General features: G+C 35.4%; 3 protein-coding genes across 3 annotated transcripts; 1 reads left to right on the top strand and 2 right to left on the bottom strand.

Moving 5' to 3' along the window:
* Positions 1 to 2,347: 2,347 nt before the first annotated feature.
* On the top strand, positions 2,348 to 4,290 carry LOC108805223 (PTI1-like tyrosine-protein kinase At3g15890). Its single transcript, XM_018577207.2, has 4 exons — positions 2,348 to 2,573; positions 2,915 to 3,062; positions 3,151 to 3,413; positions 3,483 to 4,290. Exons 1-4 carry the CDS (start codon positions 2,533 to 2,535, stop codon positions 4,090 to 4,092), a joined length of 1,062 nt encoding a protein of 353 aa, XP_018432709.1. The 5' UTR covers positions 2,348 to 2,532; the 3' UTR covers positions 4,093 to 4,290.
* Positions 4,291 to 4,489: 199 nt separating this feature from the next.
* LOC108805224 (nuclear transcription factor Y subunit B-3) lies at positions 4,490 to 5,375 on the bottom strand. Its single transcript, XM_018577208.2, has one exon. It carries the CDS (start codon positions 5,274 to 5,276, stop codon positions 4,707 to 4,709), a length of 570 nt encoding a protein of 189 aa, XP_018432710.1. The 5' UTR covers positions 5,277 to 5,375; the 3' UTR covers positions 4,490 to 4,706.
* Positions 5,376 to 5,834: 459 nt separating this feature from the next.
* LOC108859726 (NAI2-like protein) lies at positions 5,835 to 9,143 on the bottom strand. The gene is made up of 13 exons (XM_018633634.2): positions 8,910 to 9,143; positions 8,777 to 8,825; positions 8,644 to 8,679; positions 8,477 to 8,556; positions 8,296 to 8,356; positions 8,074 to 8,154; positions 7,941 to 7,988; positions 7,731 to 7,814; positions 7,533 to 7,589; positions 7,393 to 7,431; positions 7,089 to 7,181; positions 6,762 to 6,877; positions 5,835 to 6,663 (listed from the first exon to the last, which is right to left on the bottom strand). Exons 1-13 carry the CDS (start codon positions 8,997 to 8,999, stop codon positions 5,983 to 5,985), a joined length of 1,515 nt encoding a protein of 504 aa, XP_018489136.2. The 5' UTR covers positions 9,000 to 9,143; the 3' UTR covers positions 5,835 to 5,982.
* Positions 9,144 to 11,193: the final 2,050 nt, after the last annotated feature.

The raw sequence follows: 11,193 nt of genomic DNA, 5'->3' as shown, positions 1-11,193 counted from the left end.
TCATCTAGCCCTCATATATAATATACTCCTACAAACAGTTGACAATTTTATAAAGAAATTATTCTTTGCAATGTCAATAATATTTAACGAAATGTAAAAACGAAAAGGATAATATGGAATGAAAATCTAAAATTGAGAAGAATGAAATTATTGAAGCTTTTAGACTATTTAAATTTTGGGAACTATAAATTATGTGTAGCAAATAAACGAATATAGAAAATTGTATTTTTCTATTTTTTGTAATAGTATATCAACAAAACAGTGTTATATTCTTGATGATGTTCAATCTATCCCCAAGAAGGCAACAACTCGTCACAGACCTACAGGCTACAACCAGTCTTAACTCTTACGGGATAGCACATGGCGTAACAAATTTGAATAAACAAGAACTTACTTTTAACTTGATGAACTCGGCCTTATAGCAAAAATACTGAGAGCCGTGAAGACGTGGATCAAGCTGGGACTAATTAGAGACAGGGGCCGTCCTCAAATATTAAGACCCTAAACAAACAAACAAAATGGGGAGCCCAATTACTTATAAAGTTATATAATACAGAGAAAAAATGATAAATCAGAAAACATTAAAAAAAATGAGTCAGGAAAGAGATAGGAAGGAAGAAATAAATAAAAAAAATCTATAAAAGTGAAATTTATCTATGTATTATGATTTTTTATTATTAAGTTTTTCTGGTTTCAGTTTTGATATTATTTTCTTTTAGATAAACACACCAAAATTTGGTTATGAAAAAAAAAAAAATTGGGTTAAAAAAGTGGGGGCCAAGTTTCATGTCGATATGCTCAAGAACACTCCTGGTTAAAGATTATGAGAGCATTCCCATTGAAGAATCACTTAATGGGTTCACACACATTCCCAAATAAAAAAGATATTATTATAATCGTGGATCCCACTAAACTTATGAACTTGCTCCTTCCAATTTCATGATAGTGAACCAGTTCATGCACTGTAGCTCGGATTCCATGCCATGTGGCGGCCCGCAATTGGTCTGACCAATTAATTTTTTTAGAAGAAACAAAAAACAAAAAAAAAATATTAAAATAATGCAAAAAGGGGAGATTCATAGAAATTCATCAATGTGGATGCTCTGAGAATACGCGTACTCACTCCAAGCACAAGCCTCCTATGTACACATACGTATGTTACAGAAGACCGTCTGTAGCCATGATTTTATCAGCATGTGGCTGAACTCAGAACCGGGCCATTGGCAATAATGTCACTCGCTCTGCTTCTACGACAGAGGATGTTATGCTACTTCACGCCACTATAAAAAAGGCTTACGAAAGCACCTAAGCTTGACTTTACTTCTGCGCCTTTGTCTGGAGGAGCATATAACTTTTTCAGCACATTGAAGTTTGTATAAAAAGTTAGTGATACCCACCCACACTTTAATATTTTTTATATCACGTACAAGGAAGTGAAACCACATATATGAAAAATGGTACTAGATGGAGCTGATCGTTTTGTTGGAAAAGGATGTGAAGCACATGACTGAGGGTATTGGTCAGATTATTTGATGGGACTGCCTGTTGGTGTTCTTTACAGCATGATGTAAAGCTGATGATTTACATAGTTTGGATGTGTATTGATGTTACCAGTGCTCAATCTATAAGCCAAATTTAATAATGTCAAAATTTAATCCGGTGACCTTCAAAAGAGTTTGATGGACTGGAAACTAACCCACAATATGCTTCTATAGTAAGGATTCACTTAGAACAAATTTTCTGCAATAGTAATCCTACATCACTTATGGGCTTTTAAGTGCACCTTAATGGACATGTACCAGCTCAATTAAAGATTAAAGTCTTATTCCATTTTTGTAACATATTGTAGCAATTAATTAGGACATGATTCCGTAAGCCCATGTTAGTGAAGCATCACCTCAAGTAGAATCTCATGATGAGAGCAAACATTCCTTTCTGACCACTCTCATATTTAGCGATTTAATCAACATATAATGTTGTTATAGTTCAAAAAAAACTTTATAACTACAGCTAATTCAGTTACGATTTTTTTTTAATATATAAAAGAAGATTGGAGAATCATCTTCTGTCCCTTTTATTTGTTTGAAGAAAACAAAACATTGAATAGAAAGGTTCTGATGAGTTGTCGTGACTCATCAGCCGGCCCTCAACAACAACAATTCAAAATCTAAAGATACCATTCCGACAACAACATAGAGTTTAAAATATACAGCAAAAAAGAAAAAAGACAACCGCTGCTAACGTTCAAATTTTTGATTTCTTCTTTTGGTAAAGGTTTTATTTTATTTTTTTGAATATTTGGTGTATATATTTTAAATAAAAAGTAAAGCGGACAGACAAAAAAAATAATTAAAAATAAATAGTATTTTTCTCTCTCTCTCTCTCTCTCTAGGGAGAGTCAAAGACGAAATCTCAGAGCTAAACTCTAGAAGACCTGTACTTTGCTCTCTGTTCTGCAATAACGAGGAAAGAATCTAGCATCAGAGTCAGCTCAATTTCATTTTTCTAATTTGGTTTGGATTTGTTCTGAAGATGAAACTTTTTAGCAGCTGTTGTGGAAAAGGATCCGATGGGTACGTACGTCTTTGATTCATTGATTCTATGATTGTTCATTCTCCTTTTTCGTTTTTTGAATATATTATATATTTTCTGTTTTTTATTTTATTTTGTTGGTTCAATCAGCTTTGGTGTTCCTTCCTGATTATAGGGTTTTAAAGATTTTTTATATCAATTATGCTTGCCTTTACTTCGGTCTCTAATGGTTTTGTTGTAAAGTTCGAATAGTTTCATTTTATTTTTTGTGATTTTGATTCAACTGTTTCGCAATTTACACTTCTTAATTCTTGATTTGTCAATGAATGATATAAAAATAGTGTTTTCCTTTTGAGGTCAAGTTTGGTTTGATGTCACACAGGGAAAAGGAAGCCAAGACAGAGCCACCTCGTAAGGTCTTCTCACTGAAAGAACTTCATGCAGCCACAAACAGTTTCAACTACGACAACAAACTCGGCGAAGGACGTTTCAGCAGTGTCTATTGGGGTCAGCTCTCAGATGGTTCGCAAGTAATTCTCAACTCTTTTTAAACCCTTAACAGTTAATGCACAGCCTCCTTTGTCAGCTTTAACAAAAAAAGACATGATCTCGTTGTAGATTGCAGTCAAGAGATTAAAGTCATGGAGCAACAGAGAAGATATAAACTTCGCTCTCGAGGTCGACATTCTTTCGCGTATCCGTCACAAGAACTTGTTGAGTGTGCGTGGCTACTGTGACGAAGGACAAGAGCGTCTTCTCGTGTATGAGTACATGCCGAATCTGAGCTTGGTTTCGCATCTTCATGGTCAGCATTCAGCTGAGTGCATTCTAGATTGTACTAAGCGGTTGAAGATTGCCATAAGTGCTGCTCAAGCCATTGCGTGAGTGTCATCTCACTAATCTAAAACCATTTTTTAGTGTCTTTAGTTTTCTGACAATGTTTGTTTTAGGTACCTACACCATCACGCAACACCGCGTGTAGTCCACGGTGATGTGAGAGCTAGCAATGTGTTGCTAAACTCTGAGTATGAAGCTCGGGTTACGGATTTTGGATATGGTAAACTGATGCCAGATGATGAGGCCAAGAATGATAATAACAATGGGTATCTCTCACCAGAGTGTGTTGCATCAGAAGCAGGGGATGTGTTTAGTTTTGGTATCTTATTGCTGGAACTGGTTAGTGGGAAGAGACCAGTGGAGAGGCTAAACGCAACAACAAAGAGGGGTATATCGGAGTGGGTGTTACCACTTGTTTACGAGGGAAAGTTTGGTGAGATAGTGGATGAGAGGGTGAAAGAGGAGGAGGTGGGAGAAAGGTTGAAGAAAGTGGTGTTGGTGGGTCTTTTGTGTGCTCAGAGAGAGCCGGAGATGAGACCAACAATGTCTCAGGTGGTGGAGATGTTGATGAATGAATCAAAGGAGAAAATGTCTGAACTTGAAGCCAATCCTCTGTTTAAGAAACCGTGTAGCGGTGAAGAAAACCATAGAGAGGATCAGGAGGGTGTAGATGTGATCTCAGAAGAGAAGGATGATCATCATCAGCAACAAGAAGAAGAATAGGGATCCTTTAGGTACAGAGTTTGTTCTCGCAGATTGTTTTTTTTTACCATGTTCTGTTCATATTTGTGATATTGATTTGATTGATTTGGTGTTTGTAAGGTGTGGTATTTGGTATGTAAAGGCAGAGTTGTGTTATTACTTTTGGTCTTGCTTGAAAGATTGATACTTATATTTATGTATGATACTGAGACTTTTACACTCTACCACACTCTTTTCACAATGATGTGATAAGGATTAAACCTGATAACACTTCCTTCTTGATTCCCAGTCTCAGTACTTGCACCATAATATTTCAAAAAAAATAAGATTTCAAGACATTGGACTACATTCTACAGTCTCAGTTCTCCGTATCATTGCTATCTAATCTACCTAAAAGTTACACTTTTTGCACCATGAATGGCTCTGATCAAAGAAAATAGAAGAATCAAACCAACACAGTGTGATGAACAACAACACAAGCTCTTATACATAAGAAGCAGAGCAAGGAGAAATATAAGACATTTATTTACATTGCATATAGTGAATCTAAGCTTTAGAGAGCCATTTCGAGTCAACGGAGTCAAAAGCTTGATTAACCACACCACGTTCGAGTTAACGGAGTCAGAGCTTTTTAACTAATCAGCACGTGCGGACCCGCTTTGCTGTGCGTGATGCATCCCTCCACCGTACACGTGTCCCTGATGATGATGCCCCATCGTCACTATCCCACCGTACATCCCTCCTCCCGCCGTCGCACTGTATCCTCCTCCTCCTCCAACTCCGCCGCCGCCGCTGGAGCTCCCATTTCCTCCGCCGCCGCCTTCCTTATCGCCCTGTCTCCCCGTGGTCGTGGTCGTCGTCCTCTCCCCTTCCACCTCCCTGTACTTCTGAAGGTAAATCTTCAACGGCTCCACGTAATCCTCGAACCCTAGCGTCGTCATCGCCCAGAGCAGATCGTCGCCGTTGATCGTCTTCCTCTTCTCTCTCTGGCACTTGTCGGAAGCCTCTCCGGTGACGAAGCTTATGAACTCCGATACGCACTCCTGTACCGTCTCCTTCGCGTCCTTTGAGATTTTCGCGTTCGCCGGCAACGCTTTCTTCATGATCCGACTCACGTTCGCGATCGGGAGGAATCTATCCTGCTCACGCGACGACGCGCTGCCTCCGTCCTTGTGACCGCCGGAATCGTTGTCGGAGTCTGCCATCGGAAACGGCGAACGGTAACTCGGAGGTCGCGGCGAGAGAGAGAGGGAGAAAAGAGAGAGAGAGAGAGTGTGGTTTGGGTCCGTTGGATCGGGAGGATAACAATTAGATAGATGACACGTGGGTAGTTATAGGTCGTTGGTCCAACGATAAGGTTGGCTACACGTGGCAATTATTATATTCGTTGGATATTGAGATCTTGGCGGTGCAGAGTCCACCCACGTAGTAGAATATGGTTGTATATACAAAGTGGACAATCCGGGTGATCTTCACTCATCTTCTCCACAATATTTGAGTGAGTGGCTTTTAAATTTTCATTAACAAGAAGATGGTCGACCAATCTCTATTTTAGTGTGATTAATGTCTCGGCTAAGTTGTTGTTTCAAACGTTGCCTCCGGAAGGTATGCATGACATGCACTAGCTAAAGTATGTGACCAGCTAAACCAAACTGTTACTTAAACAGCTAGCTTCATTAATGATAAAGAACTTAAACACACACAAAATGTAACATTACATGTAAACTACATAGATTGAACAACAAAAACATAGATCAAATATATAAAATCTTTCAAAACAAAGTTCCGCGTATACCACGTGACTCACACATTATTAATAAAGCAAAGACAAAATTGCCTAAGGCTCTCACATGGAAGGATAAAACGTAGAAACAAGATAAGAAGAGAGACTAAGAGAGATGTCTCTAGACTCTAGAGAGAGCTGAGAAACTGAACCCAAACAACCTCTGCGCTCTCAATGGCCTCACGAGAGAACTCCTCAGCTGCTTTCTCCTCCTTCCACTTACGCACAACCACATGGTACTCCTCATAGGCCTGAGACGCTTCCTCTAGAACACGTGAGAGGTTCCCAATGATCTTCTGAAAATTCATATCAACCTCTTCCTTCTCGGCCTCAAGCTTCATCACCAACTTCTTGATCGCATATATTTTGACGTACAAAGCGTCTCCTCTCTGAGCCAAAGACTTGACCAACGCAAACTCAGCGTCCACTTTCTTCTGCTTCTCCATGGCCATGTCTTTGAGCAACCTAGCACGCTGCTGCGCAAGTTTGACTCGCTGAGAGGCCTTGATACCTTCTTTTATCATGCTTCTGTACATGGAGAGCCTCGAGATGTAGCTCTCAGAAGTTGAGCTCAGCTCCTCATAACGCGCAGCCATCGTCAGTATCTCCTCGAAATCAGAACGAGTGACCAGCTCATGTATTTTAATATTGCGATAACCTTTTAGAGTCGCTTTTAGCTTCTCTACTATATCTGTCTTTTCCTTTGAAGATGTTTCTGTGGTGACACCTCCAGACAAGCCTTTTCTTCTATACGTGTCAAGCATATCTTCAACCTCTTGTCCGAGACTGTAGGTCTTTGACTCGGAGCCCTACATATATCAAAGTCAGTCCATTGATGGAGGAGATGATAAAAAACTTTATTGTTTTTTAAATGTCATGAAAATGTTCCAAGTCTTAAAAAAGAGACCTTTGAAATAGATTCTTCCTTGATGACTGTCTCTATATTGTACTTTGGTATAATGATGGAAGCTTCCTCCTCTTCGTTATCTCCATTTTGGTCGTGGTTGAAACATCGCCACGCACCTGCCACACGCGCACACACACACACACACACACACACAATCTCCGTTGAGTTTCTATTGATGTTATTTTGACAAAAAGCCACAATCCATACAAATCTTGCTATGTCAATATTCTCGGTGGCCAAATAAAGGATGCAATTCGCACTAGACGTTCGGTTCTTTTCATGTTAATGTGCACAACATTGTGTTGTATAGATTATTCGGAGATAAACCTGACGATTGTGAAATTCCTAGAGATCCAAAAATCCTTGAGCCACCGTTGTAACTGTTAGACTGCTGTCGTTTACGACTTTCCGCTGATGCACCTGAAAAAAAAATTATGGGTTTCTAACTAAAGTCATCTTGACCTCCAGATTTTAAGAAGTGTTGTACATATGTTGTATGATCCCCAAATTGTCAAAAGTTTGATTAAAATTAATTTTCAAAATGTCCTGAAGTGGCAGGACAGGAACTTCCACAATAAGACATACAACATTTCAAATTTAACGACGGTCTTAAGAAATGAATATTGCACACCTTTGATCGGTATCGAATTTCTGGTCGGCAGCATTTCATCTGCGACAAGTCAAACATATTATTATAAGATAAGTTCCTGATCATAGAAGTGTCTTGTAAGAGTGATATGACGCTGACATTTTGTACAAAGTATTTCTTACAATGTTCTTTTTCACCCATCCTTCCATATTGTGTTTGAAATGTCTCACTTTCAGAACCTGCATTATCATATTCTTAAACTTTAACTATCTAGATAATAAAGTTATAGTACAATATAAGATTGGGTGATAAGATTAAATCATAACAAAATGATAATATTTTTTTTTCATAACAAAATGATAAATTGTATCAACGTGTACCTTCAAATTTGGTCTCATGTGTTTCCACACTAGTCTTTGTTTTTGTCGTTCCTTCTTCTACAACAATTTTTGTTGCAGCCGCAGCTAGGATTGGACGGTAAATAAATACAAATAAACAAAACTCTCTAGGTTTTAAACGAACATTTATCGAACAATATCACTTGTTGAACCAGGTGTGGTTCAACGTATTCTATGAACATGCATACACACCTTTGATTTGTCGTTCAATCTCTTCCAGTTCTTTCCGTCTCTCAGCATCTGAATCAAACACACGAAAGTAATCACCAAAACAGCTATGCATAGGAGAAAAGTTAGATGAGGAAGCTTTGTGTTTATTTTTTACCATTTTCAAAAGCATCCATAGATACACCAATTGTTGTGACATGATCAGATCCAGATTGTTTATTCAGATCACCAAGATGGGCTACCATATAAAAAAGACAAACAAAAACCATCTCATCTTCAATGAATAGATAGTTCTAACACAATTACAATCAACATCTTTGATCACTATATATTTTTTTGGTCAAAAAAAAAAAACGATCTTTGATCACTATATATATACCTTCAATTTCTCGGTTTATTTCGTCCATCATACTGGAACTTTGACCACTAACAGCTTCAGTCTATAGATCCAAAATGCACATAAACAAGAAGATATTAGGCAAGAAAATTTATACAACACTCTTTTCTTACAATATAAGGCCAGTAATCAAGATCAAAACTAATAATCTTTTAGGGTTCACCTTGGTTTCTTCCGAAAGAGAAGAAGATATTGTAGTGCTCTGCTCCCAACTGCTCTCGTTTTCACTCTCTTTAGTTATCGCTGAGAACATATTATAATGATCTTAGAGAAAGAGAAGCCAACACAAGTGATAAGAAAGAAGATATAGTTAAAGATCTGATCAATTACATTGACGCTCTAGCTCTTCGGAGATATTGATATCAGCTACAACCATAAAAGATCCAAAATCAATAAGGCTATTTAGGATCAATCAATACTAATAATACAAAATATTAAGTTAATCTGCCAAAATATTTTTTACATTGAAATTCTTGATTTTCGAATGTTAAAAAATCGCTGATTCCTTCAGCCTGAAAGGAAAATAAAAAACATGCAAGTTAATTAGCTTGATGATCTTTAGTATCTTGTTCCTTCTTTGTTTGTGTGTTCTTTACCTGACAAGAAACCCTTTGCAAGCTTGACAGAACAAGACACACTGCTAAACCCAAAACCACACAGTTCCTTCCCATCGCAGATGTTGTCATTACAAAGATTAAACTGAAGACAATGCCTTGATCCTTCAGATTCAACTTGTTAGAAGTTTTAAGCAGAATTGATGTGCTTTCTTTAAATAGACTCCATGATCTTGACTAAACTCGACACGTTTTTTTTTAATATAATGATGTAAGCATCAGTACATCACTAGTTGCATAAGATTATTATATATATTATTTTCCTGATATTTTTTACAAAATATAAGTAAAATATTTATGTTTTTATTGACAGAAAGCTGAGATAGCTTGTTCATCTATCTTATTAAAGGTGAAGTACAAATTCGGTGCATTTGGATACTTGGATAAGATTAATAAAAAAATTTGGTGTGTTTGGTTATAGCTATAAAAAATGGAATGTTTGGAAACTTGAATAGTAGTATCTATTAATTGTGTTTCCATATTTCACTTAGTTTAACAATTTAATTAATTTTTTTACCTTAATAATAAATTACATCATTAATTATATTACCATAATAATAATAGTGCATATTTTTATTTATTAGTTGATCAATATTAACTTTGTGCCAATTATAAAATCAAAAATACTAAATAATTAGGTTTTACATATGATTAAACATTTGGTTTATTTTATTTTACTAAAATATTTTTATTTTAGTTACAATCGGTGGAAAATTACGTACCCAAAACATAGTTCAAAAATATGTTTTGTGAATAAAATAATAACTTAAATCAAAATACTTAAAATGTCCTACATTTATTGTCACTTAATTTTCCACTCCATATAATTATTTTACTTGATAAAAAAAAAACTCTTTCTATTTCACTTAATTTAGCAAAACACATAAAACAGTTTTTATTAATTTATATAATCATTTAGACATGAACATTATCTGTCTATTTAGGTACATGTTGTTCTTTTCGGGTATCCTTTTTTTTTGGTAACCAAGTCCCGCTTGAATATTATAAACTTATGTGTGGATTTTGAGTTGGATCATTCTAGATCTGGATGAATTCGGTTCTGATGTATAGGAACCTAAAAATATCTAAATAACCAATGTATCTAAAACGGGTTCGGATATTTGTAACAAAAATAACCATATAACCTGATTCGGTCCAGATCTTTTGAGTATCGTTAGTTACCAGATCTTTTGAATATCGATGTATAAAAATATATTTCACGGGCCAATTTAACAAAATATTAATTGGTTCAGTTGAAATAAATATATTTTAAAAAATTATATGAACTGAAAAAATCACTATAAGAGTACTTATATTTGGATTCAAATCATTTTTTTAATAACAAACTACACAAATATGTTGATTTGTATACAAATTTAAATTACAATATAAATATTTAATTGAACACAATTAATACAGAAATATGTCACATTGCTTAAACAAAATATCAAAGTAAACAGTTACGTTCTAAAATCATTTATTTTAACAACAAGTCAAATAAATATGTTTTTGGAGAGGGAATAAAATAAAACCAGAGAAATACATAGTTTACCAGAGACATTCTATATGTCAAATTTATTATAAAGAAATTTTTACTAAGATAAATACATTCAATAATTACAAAAAAATAATATATTTCATAAAAGTAAAAAATAATATCCGCGCTTCGATATGTTGATTGGAGAGAGAATAAAACAAAGTCAGAGAAACACATAGTTTACAGAGACACTATGTGTGTCAAATTTATTATAAAGAAAGTTTTACTAAAATAAATATGTTCAATAATTACAAACAAATAATATATTTCATAAAAGTAAAAAATAATATCCGCGCTTTCGAAGCGCGGGTCAAAATCTAGTTAAGAGTATAGTCTAGTGGCTTGTAATACTTCTTTGGTCCTTCCTTTTTGGTTACTATATATAACAGCTACCTTCTCTAATTAATTCGGTGACATCTTTCTTCTCTAGGAACAAAATGGTTCATCTCTTTACTATAGTCCATATGTTTCTCAAAGAGTGTCATTTTGCCTTTTGACACACTAATTAAGAAAATTGATTAAAATTCACTTATACCCTTAATTATTTCAATTATTTACTATTTTATTTATTGTAATTATTTAACTATTTATCGTTAAAACTTGCCATTGTATTTAGTTTGGTCAATAGTCTTGAAATAATTGAATGTATTTTGAAAATCAAAGCACTTAAATGAGTAACATTGATTTAGCGACTCAAAAAAAATCACTTTTTAGGTTAGTTGATGAAAT

Source organism: Raphanus sativus, chromosome 5 (assembly GCF_000801105.2).
Source record: "Raphanus sativus cultivar WK10039 chromosome 5, ASM80110v3, whole genome shotgun sequence".
NCBI lineage: Eukaryota > Viridiplantae > Streptophyta > Magnoliopsida > Brassicales > Brassicaceae > Raphanus > Raphanus sativus.
The sequence above is the reverse complement of the archived record's forward strand: the minus strand, read 5'-3'. Positions and strand labels throughout refer to the sequence as shown.